Source organism: Onychomys torridus, chromosome 3 (genome assembly GCF_903995425.1).
Source record: "Onychomys torridus chromosome 3, mOncTor1.1, whole genome shotgun sequence".
NCBI classification, from domain to species: domain Eukaryota; kingdom Metazoa; phylum Chordata; class Mammalia; order Rodentia; family Cricetidae; genus Onychomys; species Onychomys torridus.
Window position 1 is genome coordinate 70397031 of NC_050445.1, and position 24543 is coordinate 70421573.

The following is a 24543-nucleotide window of genomic DNA, read 5'->3' on the forward strand; positions in this document are numbered from 1 at the left end:
TTTTTTTTTCTTTTTCTTCTGACTTTTCTATAAGGATCATATCATCAAAGCCCTATAGGCTTGTTTTGGCTTTACCCTTAGGAATGACTCTTGATTTGTTTTCTTTTGATACAGAAGCAAATTTTGTTTTTTAAAAGTGCCTGAAGGAGAAGCTACACTGTACCCCAACAGGTAATGCACTAAGTGAACAGCATACTCTAATACCCCTCAACTATTTTCTGGGCAATTATATAGTAAAACGTAATAAAAAGTCATGGTTATCAGACACAGGCAGTATCACTTGCCCTCACTGACTTACTTCAAAGTGCTAACTGTATGTAAAGTCCCAGCTGTCTCTGATAAGGGGTCATAACTGCTTTGCTATGGGGGGGGGGGGTTGTTACTTTATCCACATTCCCTTTAAGAGTTAAAGACTAAAGACCTGTAGTGAATTTTCTTGACTCTTTAATGCTTTCCTCTACCCCACCTCAGTCAGCTCCCACTGCCAGCAATGGGGTAAGCAGAGTGACCTTCCCAACCAGCCCCCCCACGTTCTGGATCTCAATGCTGGTCATGTCAGTCTTTTGAAGGTCACTGCTAAGCTGGACCACGTTGCTAATATAGCCTGAACCATACCCAGGCCAACCTGAGTCAGGACAGAGGACAGTGTCTGGTCATGTCAGTCTTTCAGAAGGTCACTGCTGAGCTGGACCATGTTGCTAATATAGCCTGAACTATACCCAGGCCAACCTGAGTCAGGACAGAGGACAGCGTCTAACTGCAGAGAGGAAAACCAGGGCAGTTAAGCTTTGGTGACTTAAGTAGCTGCAGCGAATGCAACTCCCTCTTGACATAAAACTCAACAGGTCTGGGCAATGAAAACGTCTAGACTCCATAACACACTGTCATAAATTGGACCTCAGATGATATATTTAAAAGGAGGTAAAAAGGAACAGCAGCAACAATGTGCTTCAGCACAGTAGCTACGTACAAGCCAGAGGAATGGCGAACCAAAATTCTTGGGATTGCTCCTTTCTTTGGAGATAAAGTAATTAACAATGTGGCTTCTTTACTTGAAGTATCTGTTTCTAACAATCTAGTGACAGTTTACCAAGTCCTCCACATCCTTTGAGTCTTCAGAAACAGGACTGCCTAAAGATGATCCAATTATATTCGATTCTTCCTGATGATGTTGGAATATGGGATCTGTAATGAGTTAAGTTTAAATAAAGTTAGTATTACATGTATTTTACTTATTATCCAGTCCAAGTATTTTACCAACATGTAGGATTTAGCCAACAAGAGAACCAATAGATCAAGAGAAGATTAACATGACAAAACTGCCTGATTTTACCCTTACAGTTTACCAGGCTCATGATTCAGTCTTAGTACAGTACCTGTTAGTGTTGTCAAAGGCAAGACAGAGTCAGTGTCTATAACATCAGCTGCTTGGATGAAGCCATGTGGTGAAGGAACGATAAGTATTGTTTCATCATCAATTGTTTGATGAACTTGGTGTACTATGGTGGGAGACTCTAAATCCTAAATAATATTTTAAAAAAGGAAACAAAAAAAAGAGAGATAGACTTACATTCCCCAAGTACGTCCAGGTCTGTTAGCACTTAGCTCTCAAATATCCTCCATTTTAAAATTAGAACATAAAGGTTAAAACCTTAAAAAGATGGGGGTCTGTGAATCTCAATAATCTCATAATGGAATATAATGAATATGAGGAACTTAAAACCCACAAATTGTCCTATGTCATTTGTATGTAGAAAAAACAATTATGTTGCACTGTGAGATGTATCTAGAATCTATGATTACCCAACACCACCCAAAAGTGCTCCAGGGAGTGGATGCTAACAGATGTTTCTCAATCTGTTGCCTGTGGAACTATGCTCAGGTATATCCAATAACAAGAGCTGGTCCACTAATAACTTTTTCTTTTTTAAAGTAATTTATTTGTATTTTAGGTACACTGGTGTTTTCCCTGCATGCATGTCTGTGTGCTGGATCCCCTGAAACTGGAGTTACAGTTGTGAGCTGCCATGTGGGCACTGGGAATTGAGCTGGGGTTCTCTGGAAGAGCAGGCAGTGCTCTTAACCGCTGAGCCGTCTCTCCGGCCCCCACTAATAACTTTTGAGTTTGTACTTTGTCAGTCTAAAGAAAAGAGTACCAGAGCAGTCAGTGGTTCTCAAACTGGGTGGTTGCGAACCCTGTGGGGTCACATATCAGATATTACATTTTGATCATAAGAGTAGCAAAATTACAGTTATGAAGTAGCAATGAAAGAATTGTATGGTTGGGAGTCACAACATGGGGAACTGTATGAAAGGGTCATAGCATTTGGAAGGTTGAGAACCCCTGCTCTGGAAAGTCTCTCTCCTCAAAGTAGCTGTGAAGCCCAGGGTAAAACCCATAGGCTGCAGTCTTCTACACAGCTTACCTCAGTTACATAAGCACTGGCTAAGTCAGAGGGTGGTTCTTCCTGCTTAAGGTCGGTGTCAGCGATTTCTTCCTCGGTTCTGACCATAACACTATTTATCAGTTCTGTGCTGTTTTGGTCGCTGAACTTAGACACATGAGTATTAAATGATGGTTGTATAGTCATCTTAGGCCGAGGAATTTCATCTGGGAAAGTGTCGGCCTCTAGTGCATCTGGAGGCTCAGGAAAATCAGATGGATGAAGATCACTATCAACGGTCAGTTCTGCTTGGGATACTGAAGAAGCGATGTCTTCTGTAGCAACAGTTTGAATAATGACTCTTGGTGTGTGACACTGCACTGTGACATTGTCACCTGTGTTCAACAGATGTTCTGGCTATAAAACAGTAAAGGAGACCATCAAGGACGAAGAACTGGCAGTCTCCCTCTTTCGCCTCTGCAACTACTCTTACCACCACTTTTCTAGCATCGGTTACTTCCCAGGGAGCCCTTCCTCTTCTGAATCCCTATTTGAATGGATAGCCATCTACTAGAAAGGCCATAATGGAGATCAGAGGCATACCCAGTGAAGAATGAGGTGCAGAGTACCACACTGGGACAGACGATACAAGTACTCTGATAGCCAACCCAACTACTTTACATTTCTATCGATTAATCCTGACCCATAACAGACACTCAGAAATGAAGTAGAACATACGGATAAAGCATGAACAATGATCTGTTCAGGAGAAGCAGGAGCAGCAGCTGCCAGGGTTACTGTGGGACTTGTGGTCAGAGTTAGGGGAAGGCCTTGACTTGAGCTTGTTTGAAGAAGGTAGGTGCCTGGAGTACCAGTGGGCTGTAAATGGAAAGACTAAAGAAGAAAAAGAGGCTCAACACAGGTACAAAAGCCGATGGATTACGTCTACATCTGCATTTAAGAAAACTGATTTGAATTTAGTAGCTAGCGATGTACTTGCCAATCATGAAGGTACAAATGGCAAAGGGAATACTCTTCATTATGTATATTGTTTCAATATCTGAGATGTAACGAATACAGCATTTATTATATCTTTTGCTCCATGCATTTCTAGTTCTGGTCTCAACTACGCATCAACACGGTAGGTTCATGAGACACCACAGGCAATGCAGGAACCCAATCCTCAGTCACCTCTCCAACTTTTCTCTTTGGTAAATAAACCAGCAAGATGTCTCAGTGGATTAACTCAGGACTCACTAAGTGGAAAGAGAACAAACTCTTACAAGTTACCCTTTGACCTCCATCAGCATTAAGGCATGTACCACACACTCCATAACAAGATGCAACAACAACAACAACAACAACAACAACAACAACAACAGTTTAAAACACCAAGTTTTTGAGAAGGCACATTGGCAGTGTTTATTTACTTGAAATGTTTCTAATGGAGTGATTTTTCTAATGGAGTGATTTTAGGAAATACTCCTGTATTAAGGAAAATGAAGATGCCATTTGAAAAGGTTGTTAACTAGCAATATATTTATCTTTTGAGGTTTTATAGTGACAGAGTATTAATGGATCAGGTTATCCTAACAAGCTGTAGAGTAAGTATTTTGTACTTTACGGAGGGCTAGGTAAGGGGGAGAGTCTGTTTTTCAATCTAATTATCTTGGCCAAAGTTCCTTTCCTGTCCTGGATCCCTGAATACAGGTTTTTCTTACTGCTAAGAGGGAGATAATACCTGTTTCACAGAAAGGGCTGGTAGAATTAGAAATGATTATTAAAGTGCCTACCACTACCAGGAACTCAGTTTTTCTCTGCTTTCTCCCAAAGTGAAAACCAATCATTTTTCTAAGGGTTACAAGTACTTATCGCAGATAGCTAGGAATCAGTGCCAATACTGTATACAAACATATGCATTTCAAGTGTTTTAATAAACTTAAGTCTGTATATTTTAAGAAAATTATGTATTTGGGTGATCTGTCTGCTGTTGATGCACTCAATATGAGCCTGGTACCCACAGAGGTCAGAAGGTTGCTGAATCCCCTGGAACTTAAGTTACAGAGGTTTGTGAGTCACCATGTGGGTGCTGGGAACTAAACTTGGGTCCTTTGGAAGAGTAGGCAGTGCTCATACTGCCGAGCAATGTCACCAGCCTCAGGCTCTTAAAACATTTTCTTGTGACCTTGTAAAAAGCCTTAACACTACCCCAATACACCTTTCTCAAATACAAATAAACAAGCATAAAATCAAGTTGTTATGACCAGTGTTAAATACAGTGTGCATTCCTTCTGTGAGATTATTAAAGTCTCTCAAGTCCAAAGACAGAAACAGAATCTTTAGGTCTTCTGGTGATCTTCAAGGGATTTAGCTAAAGGGTGTTGACTAAATTATTGTACTAATATGTAATTCTTCAAAATAAACAAATCTTGAAGTAGCATGGATAGTGTTTATATTTTCTTAGTAAAACAGGAACTAACTCCGGGCTTGTTTTAGGAAGGAGGACACAAACTGGGCCTTTGACTTCTTGAATTTTCATTGCCTCTAAACAAACTATACATTTAAGTCATGACCCATTTCCCCCATCTAGAGGCAACCAAAATTTACTTGGATCATATCCAGATATTTATTTGGGGGAATTTCAAGTAAGTGAGAACCACAAGAGATTTTCTTTCACTGATGGAACTACATGTAGGTTAAGCCCACTGTTAAGCCAAAAATATATTTTTAATGTCTGACTCACTGAAGAGCAAGTTGGTACACTGTGGATGAGTGCTTGTTTACCTAGCAATTGTATACCACCCAGCACAGTAATCACATTGCTAGCCGAACATCCAAAATTAAGCATTCAGGTGTGAATTCTGTGTCAACCAATATTTTCTTTATGATAATGTGCAGTTAGAATGTGGTCATTGATAATGAGTGTGTAGTGGGTGTACCTGTGTGCAAATGCATGCATAGGCCAGAGGTCGACATAGGTGTCTTCCTCAATCTCTCTTCAACAAGTCTCTCACTGAAACAGAGCTCACTGATTTGGCTAGACTGGCTGGCCATTAAACCCCCAATGGTAGAATTATAGGAACCTGTATGCTACCACGCCCAGACTTTTTTTTTTTTTTTTTTTTTTTACAATGGTACTGGGAATCCAAGGACTTGTGTTTACAAAATAAACATTTTACCTATGAGCCATCTCCCTGGCTCCTGATAACTGTTTAACGTTTTTAGAGTTAAATATTTTGCCAAACTGTAACCATTAAGGACTGGAACTAAACATTTATATCCAGTGACTAGCATAGAGCTTACTCAACACATTTAACAAGTATTACCAAAAGCTCATGAAGTGTCCACCAACCCGAGCCAGCGCAAAACGGCACCACTGGCTCAGCGTCACTGTCATTTCCAGATGCAAAAATGCATCCGTTCATGTACACATGGACAAAGAGCAGAATGGCATCAAAGTGAAGTGCAATTCATGTCCAGTCTACCACGCTGGCCTCAGAATTCTAATTTCATTTACTTACATAGAACGTCTATGAAAGATACCTGGTCTTTCTTTTGCATAAAAACAGCCAATATCTATTATCTGAAGCATTACTCACTGGAAGAATCTCAAATGTCTGTAGTGCTCCACTGTTTAGTGTTAGTGTTTCTGAATCAACAGATGCAGCAGGGGAGTCTGCTGAAGCTGCAGTAAGAACAAGGACAATAATAAAATGCTTTGTCAGGTTTCTCCAATGGAGTCAGCTGTCATGAAGGAAATCTCATATTGATAACTTACATAATGGACTTATCTGGGATGGCACAAAGATTAGACACATAACAGCTAACTTCAGCCCACTGCCAGTTTTACTAAATAGTCATGCCCACCCACGTTTTTTTTCTTTTTAAACATGGTTGCTTTCACACTTCACAGAAAGCACTAATGACATCACAAGGCTCATAAAGCCAAAGATATTATCAGAATCATGTAAGAGGTTTGCTAATAACTCTTGGTGTGTATGTGAAAGTGTTTTCAAGTGTTAGGAAGCAAGAAGAATACACCAAGGCTAATATGGAAAGAGAAAAGGAACTCAGAGGAACCAACATTTCTGGACATTTTAGTAAGCACTATAAATGTGGCCTGGCAGTCTCTAACATTAGCTATTAGTTCTAGTGACACTGCCTCTTCCATGGCCACCGCAAAGTGATTTAACCCAAATCAACATTCAGAGATTTTTATCTGCCCTCCCTATATGGAGTTGTTATGAGGAGCAAATGCAACTTTAAAACCAAAACAATCTATGATAGTAACTTTTTTCAGAAGACCGTATTTGATGGGGGTCTAACAAGCAAATACAAGAGATTGGGGTTAGAATGCTACCAATAATGGACGGGATACAGAACTCTTAACTATATTCACTTATCTTGCTGGAAGTAATAAAATACTCTTAAAAAGCTATTAAAAAGAGATGGTATGAATGAGTATTAAGGTTTCATTTATAAAGTATCTGCTGTTTTCCTAATGGATAGTGTCATCCTAATGGTGGCTAATACTCTCTATGTACAATTTATACTCAATAATAGCTCGTCTATTTAGAGTAGGAACTTCTGCTACTTGGTAATTCTTAAACTATAAAATAAAAAACATGGAGGGCCAAATAAAGGAGTAAGGCAGGTCATTAGTTTAAATGTTTCCAAAGCAACTTTTTTTTGTGCTGCAGGTGATCAAACCCAGGGCTTCACCATGCAAGGCAAGTGCAACCCCCCTCAAAGGTCCCTTTGATAGTCATTGCATATACAGATACATGGTGCTTACAGTATCAACAGGTGCCCAGTGTGTCTCAACAAGGGCAGCGTGTGTACCTGCGTGCGTGCGTGGTGTGTGTATGTGTGTGTGTGTGTGTGTGTGTGTGTGTGTGTGTGTGTTTGTCCTAATGACAGACTATTAGCATCTTGTAGATGAGGTCAAGAAACACAGAGCATATTGTAAGAGGAGGGTATCCTGCAAAGACTTATTCAAAATGCAATAAATAACAAATGCCTGGGTGTGAACAACAAAGTGTATACTTGTGGGCAATCATCTTTTCATAGGCAAACAGCATCATGTAGGACCACCACCACCACCAAAAAAAAAGGGGGGGGGGGAGTGAATGGTAAATAAAGATGGTTCCAAGGATTGGAACTCATTTCTTTTCTGTCACTAAAATCAAAGAAATGTCAGAAAGCGGGGGAGGAAAGTAAACATGGAGCTGAAGTGAAAAATCTTTCTATACTGCTGGGTCACTGAATCTTCTAAGCATAAAACTGTGACAGGCAAAGATAATTGAGAGATTAAAAAACACTTTCCTGTAGCAAACTGGCCCTTTCCTATCTTTCATTTTTTTCAATCTTTATAAAGATCCCATTTAAAAAATATACTACCTCAGATCCACCCCTATGTTGTTTGCATTCTGGAGAAATTATAAATGACCTGTCACATTGAACACTATTTCTCTGCTTGGCAAGTAATTTTTTAGAAAGTTTTCTACTAATCAGTGGTTTAGATGTCTGTTTAATTCTATAAAAATCCTTATCCTTAATTATCAAACCTAGAGAGATGATTTGGAAGTACTTAGACTGTTAGGCGGTTGAAGTTCCTCCTGTCACACACTCATTCTTGTGCAAATGTTAACTGAGTCAAACATGAAATTCCCTAGATCTCCATTCATCAATTTCCATCAACACTCTAGAAGACTAAAGGCACTGGAGCCTTAACTTGATCCTAAGGCCCAATGGCAAGGAGTCTCGAGGTGCCAACACTTACAGACGTGGGTGATCTGGACTGGAATCTGCAACGCTGCCATGGGGCTTGGAGAGATGGCTGTATTATCTTCCAAGCGGGCGACTCTGATCTGAACATGCTGGACACTGGAATTGCAATTACTGTTTGGAACTCCAGATCCTGATTTATTCTCCAAAAGCACTGGGTTGTTTTTTTGGTTCTCATGTAACTGTTTAAGACCTTTTATTAAGACTGAAGGGAGATGGGTAGACAAAAAGAACATTGACTCTCCGACAGACCACCATCTAAGCAACAAGGGAAGTAGGGTGGGAGGAGGGCAAGGGGGGAAAGTATTTGGAGTAAATAGTTGTATACTGCACGTGAGAACTGTCAAAGTAATTAAAAATTCAAATTATAACCTGTCTTTAGATCTTTGGAAACATCCATCATAAGACATTAAAAAAGGATTAAAAAAAATTTTTTTTGGAGATGGGAGTGGTCTTGCTATGTTGCCAAAGTTGGTCTCCAATTGTTGGTCCTAGTGATCCTATAACTTCGCCCTCAAGCAGCCTGGACTTAGAGACATGTGCCACCATGCCTGCCCAGACATTAAAAGTTAATAAAAGAATACAGTTCTTGCCATTAGAATTCTAACAAAATGGAAACAGGTGGACACTATTAAGGACATGGAAATAAAATATCTCCTGTGTCCCGGAGCTTCAGGCAGAACTATTTAGGAAGACTACTGTTGATGTTAACACTGAAAAAAAAAAGAACAATGCACACACATTCTTCCACCAATGACTCAAGGGCTGCACTTGACTGCCAAACACTAACATGTACTCAAGGTCTTTCACAGGGTTGCTTACTCTAGATTTTGCTTTCTGGCGGGGTGTGAGGGGGACAGTGTCTCAGTCTATAGGGATCTGCCTGCCTTTGCTTTTCTAAGTACTGGAATTACAGGTGTGAACCATGATGTCCAGTTTTTGCTCTTCCATGATAATCTATACTGATCTTCTGTAACTGGGAATTCAAGTCAAGTCCCTCAGCACTGAATTCTGCTTTGAAAACTGCATATTGGAATGCCAAAAGAGGAGAAATGAGTGTGGTAACCTAAAGCAGAGAGACTCTAACTTAGGCTAGCACCCAGAAAGACAATGGAATGACAAATTCTTATATAACTCCAATTTAAGACCCCTGGAGACCCACAGAGCCTATTTTCTACAAAATAGGGCACCAGACTTTTCCTCAAACCAGAAACTTAGCTATTTAAAATTATACAACTGATTCTTGAAGAAGGTTTGAACTAAATGAAACCATGAAAAATGTCTTTCCTCTTTAGAGTTATGTGGAAGAATAAAGACGTGTAAGTGTACAAATCACACGGACTCTTCTGTACTACTGAAAGAAACAGGGCAGTTTAAGCGAAAATCTGCCGTAACAGCCTTTACTTGTGGCCAAGAACTTCGAACCACTAACTTTTTAGGAGTAATACTGTAAGCAAGCAGTACATTACCAGGAAATGAAACATCCTTATGGTTTGCAATTTGCCTTTTGATGGTCCACCATTTACTTCGAAGCCACTGTGGTGAGCGAACACTGCTCCATCCCTCAGCTAACAGATCCCAGTTTATGTCATTTTCATCGGCTACATCAAGCTCTGCTATCCTACAGATCACAAAATAAATCTATTAGATCCGGGGTTGGGGATTTAGCTCAGTGGTAGAGTGCTTGCCTAGCAAGTGCATGGCCCTGGGTTCGATCCTCAGCTCCACACACACACACACACACACATCTATTAGATCCTAAATCTGTTTGTAAATCCTCTTCTTACTACAGGGGATAGGACCAGCAATAAAGGGAATGGTAGGTTGTTAGGACAGTGAGGTGCCATTATTAAAGAAAAAGGACTTGAGCAGTACAAATAAGTAGGAGCTAAAAAATGCTCAAGTGCCACCACTGCACGGAACTGTAAATGGGGTATTTACTCTACTTCCAGAGTGCTGGGGTTGGGATCAAAGTATACGCCACCACCTCCCAGCTGTAGTTTGTATTTTTAGTTCAGTTATTTCTTGGCTCTGAACTTCTCCACTTATAAAGAAACTAAACATGCTTAGAAATTCCCTATATGTAAAAGTGATTCAGTTGACAAAAAAAACTTACAAAACAAAATGAAAACAACAAAAAAAATCAATATAACAGCACAACTAAATCTGAGTTTTAAAAGTCTGTATTTCAAGATGGGCGGCGGTGGTGCTTTAATCCCAGCACTCGGGAGGCAGGGCCAGGCGGATCTTTGTGAGTTCGAGGCCAGCTTGGTCTACAGAGTGAGATCCAGGACGGGCACTAAAACTACAAAGAGAAACCCTGTCTTGAAAAACCAAAAAAAGAGAAAAAGTCTGTATTTGCTAGCTTTAACTGTCACAATGACTTTTGATGTTTAGCATGGCGTAGTTATAACTGCTATAATTTTGTTTTGTTCATTAGTTTTCATGGTTGAAACAAAGAGAAAACCAAATTCCCCGACTCCATGTGTCTTCAAGCTGTCTTCTGAATTTGTGTGAGGCAGAAGCGCTTCCTCTAGTCTAACTTGACAGTGCATGACTGTTAGACTAGGTCCTCATCGCCAGCTTTAGCACAGGGCCTGAGCACTGAAGCTCAGAGGCCTGCAGAGCCCCTACTCTACTGTGCTCCCACAGGGAGGGCTGAGGCACACTGGTGGGACGATTGAAAAGCCCCCCCCCCCCTCCTTCCCGAGTCTCTGCATCTTCATTCTGGCATTTTACTTGGGCACTAAATCCATTGTAAAGGAATGAACAAAAAGCTCAATACAAAGTACTCAGGGTCTTGAACACAGCTCTCCATTTTTCACTAGGCTTTCAAGGAAATCAAGAAGAAAGCCTATCAAGACATCTACAGAAAGGAAGCAGGTTTTGTTGTTAAAAGATTTGAGGATTTGAGGCACAAACCTTAAGATGAGATTGATTTCATCTTCCTTGGTCCATTCAGTACCCCCACTCTGTTTCCAGTTCAGGTAGTTGAGCCATTTAGAACGGCACTGCTTTTCTGAGCGGGTACCCACTCTTTCAGCTACAGCTGCCCAAGACACGCCCTGTGTGACGATGTCACCTGGCTCCGTGCTTGTTAATTCATGAACCACCTCTGCAAGTCTCTTTTCTTCTTCTTCTGTCCATTTCCCTGAGAAGGAAACCATCCAGACTACATTGTTATCTTCTCAACCTGTGCGCTAATCTACTTCAGTGACAATGGGTTCATACCATCATTTGCACAGCCCACCCCAAGCCACTGACAACGCATTAGTCACAACACTAAGTTCATACAATTTAATTCCATTCTTTCCAAATCCCTAAGCTGTTAACAAATCTAATGTTTTTCTTGTCTTTTTATGTAATGAAGCTTGAGCAGAAAAACAGAAAGAAAGGAACTTAAATTTTTTTTACTTTTCAGCTATTACTAAAATTTTCTAGAAAAATTAAAAAAAAAAAAAAAAATGTTGTTCCAGGACCTCATTCATGGAACAAGTATTTACTGAGTGTCTGTCTGGATAACACTGATGAGCTAGAGGAAACTCTGCTCTTCCGGCACAGCATGGCAGGAGGAAGGGAAAGATGCATCGGAAACCATGCTGTAAGACCAGAGGGAAGCTGGCGGGTCTGCTCTCAGAGAACGGTAGTGCCCCTGCACTGTGCTACCAAAATGAGTTCTGTGCCCACAGAGGTGCACAGAGTCTCGAGAGCTTCTGCCTCACTCCTTAAGCTAATCACGCCAAAGAATGGTGAAATTCAGGTTCTTGATGTCTTATTGGTAACAACGACATCCAGGAGGTAGAGGACATATTCTTGATTTCACTTTAATTAGGTAAGAGGGTAAAGAAAAAGACTGTTTAGAATATGAAGCTAGTGTGACAATCTTTTTTTTGTAATTAAAAGACTGAACATGGATTATGGATTCTTCAGGAACATTAAGCCCAAAGGAGACCTATGAGAGTGCTTTCACTTGTTTTACAGAGGAGTTAAGGCTCAGAAAGTTGAAACAGCAGCAAGTAGTTTCTTCGTGGCACTGTTTCTCACAAACCGGCCTGATACTTATCATCAGTACATTTGTATATGTTAAGAAGTATATACAAACTGACCAAGTTGTATTTTCAAGTTGGAGATCCACAAAAATATATCCCATCCTCTGAAACATGCACAGGTTTTTCCTGCTTTGGGATGTCCCTACACATGAAGTTGTCACAAACATAGGCTGTTGTTCTAAGTTCAGTTAGATGAGCTTACATCAAAATTACTTCTGTATGTCTTAAAAGGCAGTGCTTTTTCCAAGTGGAGCAGCTTGGGACTGATAGAAATCTGCAGCATGCTAGATTGAAACTGTCTGAAAATAAGGTGTCGCTATGTCCTTGTTAACAATGGTCAGTGAAACTCGATTGAAAAGCACAAAACCCACTTGGCTTTATCTATTAAACTGGAAGAAAAAGCAAGAAAGAAGGCCAGCCTGGTCTCCAAAGCGAGTTCCAGGAAAGGCGCAAAGCTACGAGAAACCCTGTCTCAAAAAAACCTTTTGAAAAACCAAAAAAAATGAAACAGAAACAAAAACAAACAAACAAAAAACCCCAAAGCAAGACAGACTAGGAAATGCTTGTTCAGTGAAGGTGAGCGGCAGTATCTGTAGACACTCAGTACCTGTGTTGCAGGTGTCCTTCATCAGCCGGCAGCGGTCTTTGACAGAAGAGGCACTTCTTCCGAGGGCCGCCCCTATCGTTGCCCAGTCATTGCCATGCTTTATCCGGAGCCTAGAACAAGAGTCTGCCAATCAGCATTTGGTTCAATTGTTTGCTCCCTCTTAATTTCATCATTTATTCTTCATTCTTCTTCTTCCCTTTTGACTGGTTTGGAAGTTGTGGGCAGCAATACTTTTGAGAGCCAAAGTTTGAAAGTGTGGCCTTTTATTGGGGTCCACAGTTGTCTGTGGGTGAAAAAAAAACAGGCAGCAATGGCCCTTTTCCTGGGTCAGAGAAGAAATAGGTAACTTGGATATGTGTTCAAAAAAAGACCCAATTTCCCCTCAGCTCATTGACACAATTCCCAGGCAAGCCCCAGACCTTTTCCTTCTGAGTATATTGCTGACAAGCTCTTTTTCTGACATCTCAACTGTCCAACAGATCTTTACAAAGAGTCCATCACACTGTACTCTACAGCCTTAGGGCAATGAAGCAACACAAGCCTCTGGAGATGCAAAAACCCTTACCACCAGGTAGAGGCAGCCTAGACAGTGAAGGCAACAGTCACCAGGTCAGTTTGACATCAAGCCTTTGATCCTGGTAATCAAGTGCCAAAATTTATCGCCCAGGCCACTGAAAACATCACTTAATTTCTTTTGGAATCCTTATTAGTGGTCTCAGGAAGCACCTGGTGACCGACAACAGGAGAGGCATTTGTCTCCTGTGGGCATAGCTCATGTATAACTTCTAACAGAAATTCATGGTTTTAACAGCTAGATGAAATAATACCAGTTGGACGAAAAGCTCAACATTTCAGATTTTAAGAGTTAAAAAGCCAAATAATTACAATCAATGAAAACAAAACTGGAACTTACTCCTTGAGCTTCTCAATTTCTTCCGGAGTGTACCTAGAAATTCAGAACGATGGAAAAGACATCAATTAAATACAGAATGCTAAAACATTACCAAAACCAGTCTTACTTAGAGACCTGAACATTAAACCATATAGCATATGGGTACTATTTGTAAAGTGTTTTAAAGTGAGTTCTTAAAAGTTAAAATGAATGCTTCTATGTTCTTAAAAAAGACCCAGTAATTATTGTTTTGCTGTAACACACATATATACTGTATCATTTTCCCTATGGAAATCCAACATTTAAAACATCTATCTGCCTCATCTTATCTACATGTTCCTTTATTTCAAAGTTAGGTCTAGGGATTCTGAAATTATAACTGCTCCAGTAGGCTTAAGGACAACACAGAACATAGTAAAGAGAAAAAAAATCTTATTTTTTCTCTAGCCAGGCATAGAAACTAACAATCTTCTTCATTTTTACAGCCCATGAAGTGTTCTTTTTATACGTTTATATGAGATCTCTACGAGGTTGTCTACTCTGTAACCAGTCTACCGCATGGAAAGTTTCTGAAAGTTAGTCAAGTATTGTTGACTCCTTACAGGTTTCAAATGTATTCTCACTGGTAGCCTGCTGACAGGAAAACCAGCATCGGGAGCTCAATACTGTCTATCAGGTCATACTAATGCCACTTAAAAATCCCAGGGACAAGAGCATCAGCAGTATCACAGAATCATTCTATTGAACAATTCTGATACCTTTCCATAAATGCTTCCTTTAGCAAAATCCATTCATCACTGTTACCAAAGCTACTCTCAACTCCAGTTTTATTAAAAACACATGAAATCACTAACCTTGTATACTACATTCCCAAACCAACAGGAAACAAATACCATCAATGAATCTGGCGTTCTTTTAATACTCCCCACATCTTTAACCACCCTAACTTTTAATGTCTACAAAGCAAACTCTGACACAGTAAATTCAATCAAGCTGGTCTAAGTAAGATAGTTCGGATTTCTAATTTTTAAAAAAGTCCTTATTATGGATGAGGTTTCACCATATACTAACACTTTCAGGATAAAATTATAATAATGATTCACATCTGCCCCTGCTTTAGGAATTAATTGGAAAAAATGGCAGTTCCTCAACTCTTTCCCCAGTTACATGAAAACATGCAGCATCACAAGTTTCCATACTTTCCCACATGGTTCCTGTCGTCATACATGCGCAGCACTCTTCTATAAACTGCAAACAAAGGTCGGTTCAGCCCCCACGCTATAGTCCTGTAGAAATCTTTTCTTTCATCTTTTGACATCTCAAAGATGATTTCTGTAGCATCTTTTATTCCGCGTGCCTAAATGGGTTACATTTCTTTGATTTAGGGATTTCTGATACAATGCATGTGGATATACTATGCTCTTAGACTAGTTTTAATGTTAAAGGTCAACAATGACATTCAGAAAGACTCTACTGCTAATACGTATAAACTTTAAATAAACTTAAAAATGTTGCAATAGTTATTCAAGTGATTCTTAAGGGCACCAAAAATAAACTATCCAAGTCAAACAACTCAATTTTGGCTTAAATTTATAAATTTCTGTTTAAATTTCATATAAAATTAAAAAAAAAAATAAACTTGAAACAAGTACAAGAAAATCAAAAGAGCAAAATTAATCACCAGCAATCAAACTGAAAGGTAAGTTTAAAAACTGGTTCTTTGAAAGGATGACTTAAGAATAAATTTTGAAACAATACATTTCTGGCAAAAATAAATGGCACAAATACTAGAGATGAAAGGATGTGGCCTAAGTAGAGAGTGACAACAAATGAGCAGTACGAGCCATTTTATTAGTCTGAACGTACACAGAACGACCAAGCTCCTAAAAATAGTCAACTTACCAAAACGGATTCTGTGAACGAGAAAATCAGAGACATAAACCAGGAAATTAAAAAAATCTGTTACCATTAATCTTACCATAATGAAAGTGCCAGATTCAAGTGATATTATGATTAAACACTTCCAAATAGTTAAAGAAAATACCTGGTGATAATTTCTGAGGCTAACATAACCTCAGTAACAAAACCCAACAAGGACTATTTTCAACTGGGGCAGGGCTTAAAGCTACTCATTAGGAAAGGCCCTGAACCCCACTATTTTAGTGCAGAACCCAGAGATGTACAGGAAAGTTTGTACATCAACTGCCACCATGCCACCTGGCAGAGGTCGCTGTGAGTTTCAGAACAATCATTCCTGAGGATACCAGCACATTTACAAAAACATGTCAAATTTCAAAGTGGGGAAAAAATACTCATAAATGATAAAACTCGTACTGAATCAGGGTTAGCTGCAGACCTGATAAAAGAACATTATCGGAAACACATACTTGAAAAGAGTTATTTGTAGAAAAGGTCATGTATTTAGATAGCCAAAAGGTTTTCGAGAAAAACAAACAAGCAAGCAACTATTGTATCAAGTTGCCAAATACCCAATCAATAAATAGATAATTGAATTTCTATACAAAGCTTATGAAAGTTGTCTATGGGGAATATAGAATTTTAAAAAAATATTGTAACTCTTATACAAAGAGAGTCAGTGTAATTCCAATAAAAAATTCTATCAGGATTTCATTCTCTACAAATGAATTTTTAAGAGAAGAGGGTTAAAAATAGCCTAGACACTCACAAAGGAGCTTTTCCTGCCAGGTATTAGACTGTTCAAGCTAGTGTTAAACTGATACGGGTAAGGTAATAAAAAGATAAGCTAAAAGAACTTGGGAAAAAGAATTTCACACCATACAAAATGCTGGGACAATTGTCACCCACACATAAAAAGAACTGAAGTCACATTAGTTGGGTGGGGGGCGGAGGAGGGATATTAAATGCAAAATTATAAAATGTAAACAGGACAATAAATAAGAATAGGTTCATACCTATGAGATCCTATCTTACACAAGCATGCAAAATCAAGTTAAAAAATGAAAAAAAAAGATATTGAAATTAGGAATGTTTGTTTATTAAATGTTATTCAAAGAGAAGAAAAAGGCAGGCCCTAAATTTTGACAAGGTTTCTGTAATGAATGACCTATAAACCCTTTATATACACCAAATATTATGAACATCTAGTAGAAAACAAAAGCAAAACCCATATCAAAATGTGTAGAAAATACAAAGAGGAATTTAAAAAGAAATGCAATGGTCAATAAGCATAGAAAATTATTTTACTTGAAAATCAATAGCATAAACCTAAAAAGAAAGGAAGTGTGCAACTCCTGTGTAACGAACAACCTGAAATACATTTGTACAGTAAAATACAGCAAAACAAATCAATGGCAAAAATCACAACACTGAGCAAAAGAAACAATTTATGAAATACCATCTTTTTAAATAAGTGTCAAAACCAAGTAAAATTACAGTGGTATATATCTTCCAAAAAACTGAGAATCTTTTCTAACATTCATTCATAGAGTTTCAAAATTGCAGGCAACTAAACCCAGGTAAATCCAAGCTCAATGTCAAGCACTTTGAAGCTTGGCACTGCGAGACAACATGAATGTTTGCCCTTCTCATCTTTGCTTGTGGCAGGCAGTTATGTTATCATTTTGCCCAATATATGGAATATCTGACACTTAACCAATGAGAATGCTGTTTAAAAGGGTTCCTCAGCATTCTTCTAAGAGTACTACACAGTAAGATCAAGGATTAAAAACAATAAATTATCTTTTTCCCTTCCCAAGACTGACGCATCTTTTCACACTGCCTATTCCTGTCAGTCTTACCACTAGTCTCCAAATGCCCCGAAACCCAAACTCTGAAGTAATTCCACCTTTTCCTTAAGCAGGACAGGAGTGCTCGCCTGTCTCCGTTGCTTCCCCGCCAGTTTGAGTTCCTGCCGTCCCCATCTAGCCTGCTGTGCCCTTTCGCAGTTCTCCGATCTTAGTCAGGCTCACTAAAAGGGAAGAATCTGGGAGATCATCTGCTCAAATCTGCTGGGCAAGATGCCATCTTCTTAATTTCCCAAATCCGGTGTTTCTTACCATTTTTTACTGCTGTATCTAAACTTTTAGTATTTTCTGGCCGTCTGTGCCACCTCCCACCAGGTCAGCATTTAATCACTGTGTATAGCACCTTCAGCTCATGTGACCAGTGGATAACTTCATTCTCAACATTTATGGACTTATTTCTTCAAATAGACTTGGTATCAGCATTTTCTTTCATCATTTGTAGAGAACGTATAATAAAGACTTGAAGGTCTTTCTTTTTTAAGCTTACAGTTTAGTTTTTTTTAAGCTTACTTTCAGAAGACTGCAGTTAAAATTCAGCTTAGGACTATAAACGTGGTAGGTGGCAATGTATTTACATATGTCAAACAAGGCTAATAGCTAAACAAAGACTGCATACCCTGCTATCCAAGCAACACTAACAACCTATACTTCACACATTTGAATTGCACTTCACCTCAGAGGTAGGCAGCAAGGCTCTGGAGAAGATTCTGTAAGAAGAGTGTAAGTCTCCACTACCAACCTACCATCTAACTGAACTATCAAAGTTTTATTTCCTATTTTCTGTACAATAAAGTTCTACTTATTTGACCTGGACTTTATGCCAGTTGTCCCAAGGCTATTTATCTTGTTTCCAGTTAAAGGGTTAATGCACCGTGCTGGATACTGCCACTCAGCATTTATGCACAATGTATACTACATTTGGCCCACTAGTTCATACCCTTTCAAGATTCATAAAAACTGCCTGTAGTCATAGCACCACCAAGGCTGGAGGAGGAGGAGGAGGAGGACTGCCCCAAGTTCAAAGCCAGCTAGGACTACACAGTCAGTTTCAGGCCAACCGAGGCTACAAAGGAAGATCCTGCCTCAAAACACAAATCAAATTCTTTTTTTTTTTTTTTTTTTTTGCTTAATCGTTCCAATCCTGAGAATAAACAATTCTTCCCTGAATTCTGAAGGTGTAACTTATGCACGCCATTTGCCTGGCAGAAACTGCATAATCGTTCACAGCTTTCCTTTTTCCCAGACAGTACCTATTGAGAGGATTCCTGTCTCCAGTGACTCCTCAAAAAATCTACACTCAATGGACACTTAGTAAAGATGACAAGGACTGCAAGGTGACAGCCTAAGCCAATGTTGTTGCTGTTTTAATGAACTAGTATGATTTAAGTTGAAGAAGATGAAAACCTCGGGGCATGGACAGGCTAAACTCACAGGCTACCTGAAAAGGTCAGGACAGGCTTAGAAGTGAAGAAAGAAGGAAGATTTTTGTCCTAACTTCAGCTAGTAACTAAAGCTACTTGGTGGTTAAAATTCAAAATCTGTTTTAAAAATACAATACTATAATCACAGATCTTGAAATTATTAAGGCACCAATCTTGTTATAAAAATTAGCGAGACATTCATAGTCATTACACAGACTACTACCTGTATATTCCTGCACTCATCAGTAAACAAATTACTGAATCGTGAAAACTGTATCATGGGGTACCTTCAGATAGCGCTCAATGTTGTTCATCAAAATATCGATTTCTTCCTTGGACCACATCCCCTGCTTCCATTTATGTCCTTTAAAAGAAATATTAGTCTAATATAAATATAAGAACTATTACACAAAATACTACCATTTGAGAGGAATAAAGTACAACAGATTTCCTTTGTGATAAAGTTGTCACTGAGACTAGAACTGGGCTAAACAAGTTTTTCATTCACCTGAAATGTCCCAGTGCAGTAACTACTGTGACCTTACTGAATGAAGATTATGAAAGCAATTTTTAAAGTATTACTTTTCTTTTGAAATTATAAAATTGCTGAGACAAAAGTAAGGAGAGTCAAAGCATACTCAAAAGATTTTGGAAGTTTCTGTCATGAAAAAAATTAATTTTATAGGCAAAAGGATAAGTACTAGAGATTCTGACTAAGTAAACATAAAACCAGATACCAAGCAGATAACTTTAAGAGTATTCACTGGATGGCAGCTTCTTTTCCCTGGTGCAGTGTGGATGCACCCCCAGTTCTCATAGCTCCCATAGCTTCCCACATGCTGCTGAGAAGCACAGCACTGCCAGAGCATCCCCCTGGGCTTCTAAGAGAATCGTAAACACAAGTGAGACTCACTTTCTCCTCTTACAGGCCGTAACCGAACAGCCTCTTAAATGCCACCACAGTGCATCCACTCAAAAACAACACAACACCACTTAGACCATACCAGAAACAGAAAGGTAATAGTTATTACAAAATAGATGGCATTATGGATTCATTCAAGGTGAAATTTAATCCATTAAAAAGTTCAATTACATCACTTGGTTCCACCAAGGAAGTCTCAATTCAGAATCTTGATGACAAGCCTTTCTAGCCCTACGGTTTCTGGTATTGGGACCCAAAATTCAGTTTATCGTACCTTTGTTAGTGAGAGAATCCTTATCTTCTTTAGTTGTAAACCATGCTTGGCTAACTGCTGAAACTTCCTCAGTACCCAGTGGAGATATTTCATCTAGTTGCTCATTCTGTAAAATCTTTAAGAAGAGAATAAAGATAGAGAGAAAAGAAGGTGGGGGAGAAGGTAATAGTTTTGATTTAATGCCCAAGCTCATTCACGGCTGTTGATGCTAGGGATTATAAAATTCTAACATAATAATTCACTTTCATGTGACACTGGCTTCAGCTTTTTATAATTTGGGCCAATACTGCATTACTTACATCATTATAGGAAGTTGGGTGTTGTGGCACAAACCTATAATCCTGGCATTTGGGAGGCTGAAGCAGGAGGATTTTGAGTTTGCCAGCCTGGGCTCTATAATGAGATTGTTTCAGAAAATGGAAATAGGATATTCCAAGATGGGTACAATTGTGCACACCTTTAATCCCAGCCTGTGAGCTCAAGGTCAGCCTGGTCTACAGAGTAGAGTTGCACAATGAGACCCTATCTCAAAAGGAAAAAAAAATCAACTTAGCAAACAAACAAAAAAAGATATTCCAAAATCATTTGTGTATTTTAAATGCAAAATGAACTTTTCTATCCAGTTGCTATCAGCTTCAGATAGAAAAAAGCAGTCTCCTGTCCTTGGGTGTTATGTCTGGCTAGTGTCCTCAGGGGTGATTTCCTCTCACCTAATACAGTTTTCTTTATAAAAGATTATTACACTAAATTACTGCAAAACTACTGTCTGCTTTACTTAACTGGTAATTTTGTATTAGCCTGTGAAGATGATTCACAGCATTAATAGTGTGTGCTCCTCTCCAAGGACAAAGACAGTATTAGTTATTGAAAGATAAACAGTTGTGGTGCTGGTTACTGCATGGGAAGGTCACAGTCACGACAGAACCCAGTGTCAGTATTCAGAACTTTATTTGGAGGGGGTGGGGGGGAGGGGGACCAGGCCTGGTAGGGGAGGGGGGGGGGGAGGGAGAGAGAGAGCAGAGCGAGAGAACACTGCAACCAAAGGTCTGCGTCCGGCCTTTATGGGCTCCCTGTATGGAGCTTCACCACAATAGCGCTGATTGCCTGACCACACCGGGTGCAGGAAGTCGCCAGTTATCACCGCATCTACCTCTGTAGTCTTTATGCACTCATCACTGGCTACAGCTTTAGTATATTCAAACAAAGTAGGCAGGAACAAAACTACCCACAACAGACTTGTCCCTGGGCATAAAGGGAATGAAGCTATGGATAAAGCTGTCACAGGCACAGGCACATCAGCATAAGGAGAGTCATGATTAAATGCCCTTCAGTTTAGTCTCTGGCCTGAATAAACTACTATGCTAAGTCACTACCTGGAGTAAGTTCCAAGAGGTTAGCTGCCAAATCTGAAAATGAAAACATCAAGAATGAAGAAAGGTGACATAATGTTTTCCAGAAAAGGAAAATAAAATCTCCTAGCATGGAAAATCAAGTGGTTGTGCCAATGATATCAATGATGCATGACACTTCTGTATTGACAACAGGAAAAATACAAACAAACAAACAAACCAGAAAAACGGAAGAGACTTTGTAACCCTACCTGCATCAAGGAATACAATGCCCACATGAAAGGCGTTGACCCCGTGGATCAATTCCTGTCATGATGTTCCATTCTAAGGAAAATGATGAAATGGACAAAAAAACATGGTGCTGTACCTTACAAATCGTGGACTTTTCAGTTCATTTAGAGTGTACGTCTTCAGTTCACAAGCAAAAGTGAAGAATAAACAGTTTGTGCTATCGGTAGTGAGAGACTAATAACAGAGGACAATAATGAAGGGTCTCCGGAACCAGAGACATTCTGTCCAGCCCTTCCCCTGGGGCTGCAAGGAGAGCACCTCATAAAGATCCACCCAAAGGGCTATCAGGGCATACAAAGCAGCATGAACCTATGTTATTGCAGTGTGTGGAAAGAAAACATTTCCTGAGAGCCTGCAGTTCGTGCTGCCCGGGAAGAGGGGTGAGTCTAGATACCCATGTAAATCGTTTGGTCCCTTCTCATAGAGGAAAACATTTCACAGGGTACCATACATAAAAAAGTACCATGAACTTTAATTTTTTAATTAGTTGTTTTAATTGCTTTTGTAAATAAAAATGTTATAATTATTGAAAAACAACACCCGAAGTGTATTATGATCTGTAACCATTATGATTTAAATATGCAGTTTCTGGCATATGTCTTAGGCATTTCTATGTGGTGCCAAAATGACTTAGTTCCTGTTGTTGAAAACCACACTACTCTGGATGTGACCAAAGACAGAACAACTTCTATAGATACAACAAAAAGTTCAGGAGAGACCAGAAAAAAAAGTATTATGGCTAACTGCTATATGTGATCAGAGACCAAAGCTAAAAATACATATAAATGGCATTAGAATTGAGGGTTTGGTAGACACAGGTGCACACGTAATAATTTCACCAAAATCTTGGCATCCAGAGTGGCCTCTTCAGGAGGTAAATGTTTAGCTTCTTGGAACTGGAACTTTATCTAAGGTATGATGGGGGAACGTCTTTCTGTATGCTGCGAATATGTGTTGCTTTGATTGGTTGATAAATAAAGCTGTTTGGTCTATGCAAGGCAGCCTAGAAGCAGGCGAGAAATTCACGAAAGATATAGGAAGAAGACAGAGGAGACGCCAGCCTGTCATCCAGGGAGCAGCATGTAATGGCACACAGGTAAAGCCACGGAACACGTGGCAACATACAGATGAACAGGATGGGCTGAGTTTAAGTGTAAGAGCTAATCAGTGGTTAGCCTTAGCTAATGGCCGAGCAATTTTAATTAATATAAACCTCTGTGTGTTTACTTGGATCTGAGCAGCTGTGAACTGGGTGGGACACAGGAAATCTTCCCACTACAAATGGTGCCAAAAGGTGGGGCAAGAGTTTCCATCTAAAACCTGAGAAAGCTTAAAAAAAAAAAAAGAAAAAAGAAAAAAAAAAAAGATTCTAAAACGGAGCTAAAAACAGCTTCCTAATTGCCTCTCTCAGACCAGTCTCAGCCTGTGGGCCTAACCTGCAGCATGGCGGATTCCCACTACAGTACAGAGTTGTCTCCAAGCCACACATTACACTGCTTAGTGGATTTAGCTTTTGTGAGTACAGACAAAGGAAAAAAAAATGGTTTCTGGGCCTACACCCTGCTTTGACAGAAGCATAGACCCACTGCCTCCCAGAGTCAACAGACAGCATGGCTCCCAGAGCTGGCAGTGAGTTATCTCCACCATGTTGAAAAGCTGAGGTGGGCGGTCAGCAGCCAAGGCTGCTGCTGCAGTACTAACCACTGCCATTTAAAGCAGTAGATTCACAGTAAGGCAGAGTCAGACGGAACAAGACTTTAAATGGTTTGTAGTGTGTAAAAATGTACACAGGCTTGAAAGAAAGAAGTAAATAAATATAGACATTTATATAAAGAAGTAGTTAAAAAATAAAGTCTTCAAAGAGACAGTAAAAGTAAAATAAACCACGTAATGATGGATATCACACAGAGTCTGGATTATATTATCTTTCGGATTTTTAACTGCAGAGAGACATTTGATTATAAAAGCTGCTGAGTTAAATCAGTATGTATATTTTAAAAGCATGTCAATTGATAAATTAATGTCTAAGGATACGCTGCTTTGGGAAAGAGGTTCTGCTTTTGTTTCCATGGAAGATAAGAATCTAGGGACTGCTTCCAGGCTAATATGGTTTGACCAAGTAAGACCCCCTGAGAGACTCAGATGATTCAACATCCAAACAGCTTCAAGGCAACTGGCTCAAAAAAAAGTACATCACTGACTATTCCAGTCAAGACTTGACCATAATTCTTAATTTTCTCAGGATCCCCATGAGAATACAGTGCACTTTATCAGCAGAAAGTAGCCTCGAACACTATGCCCACATTCACCAAAAATGGATTATGGATATTTGTCTTTGTTTAGGTTGTGGGTTCTAAACTGTTTAGTCATAGTCAATATCTTTCTTTCTAAAAGAAGGGCGATAAGGAGATATAGAATATAGATATGATAGGATAAAAGGGTGGATTGTTGAACCTACTTTTACTTTTATTAAAGATTTATTTATTTATTATGTATACAGAAGAGGATGCCAGACGTCATTACAGATGGTTGTGAGCCACCATGTGGTTGCTGGGAATTGAACTCAGGACCTGTGGAAGAGCAGACAGTGCTCTTAACCTCTGAGCTATCTCTCCAGCACCAAACCTACTTTTAAAGAGCAACTTATTTGAAATGTTGTATATTGGTATATATTTTAGTTGATACAAATTTAGAGTTGATTCTGTTATACTATATATATGCTTCTACTCTCTCTCTCTCTTTTTTTTTTTTTTGGTTTTTTGAGGCAGGGTTTCTCTGTGTA

General features: G+C 39.3%; 1 protein-coding gene across 2 annotated transcripts in view; it reads right to left on the reverse strand.

Annotated features, from left to right (window-relative positions):
* Positions 1–2: 2 nt before the first annotated feature.
* Dmtf1 (cyclin D binding myb like transcription factor 1) overlaps positions 3–24543 on the reverse strand; it is a 52021-nt gene continuing 27480 nt past the window's right edge. Inside the window, exons 6-18 of one of the 2 annotated variants that reach the window (XM_036182026.1) lie at positions 20122–20236; positions 19213–19289; positions 14919–15076; positions 13741–13773; positions 12828–12937; positions 11094–11322; positions 9641–9792; positions 8167–8376; positions 5984–6069; positions 3123–3278; positions 2427–2801; positions 1377–1521; positions 3–1185 (exon numbers count right to left, since the gene is read on the reverse strand). In XM_036182026.1, the coding sequence (XP_036037919.1) occupies positions 1076–1185; positions 1377–1521; positions 2427–2801; positions 3123–3278; positions 5984–6069; positions 8167–8376; positions 9641–9792; positions 11094–11322; positions 12828–12937; positions 13741–13773; positions 14919–15076; positions 19213–19289; positions 20122–20236 (1956 nt within the window). In that variant the 3' untranslated portion in view covers positions 3–1075. The remainder of the gene's footprint in view (positions 1186–1376; positions 1522–2426; positions 2802–3122; positions 3279–5983; positions 6070–8166; positions 8377–9640; positions 9793–11093; positions 11323–12827; positions 12938–13740; positions 13774–14918; positions 15077–19212; positions 19290–20121; positions 20237–24543) is intronic. The other variant, XM_036182027.1, reaches the window with a different exon arrangement.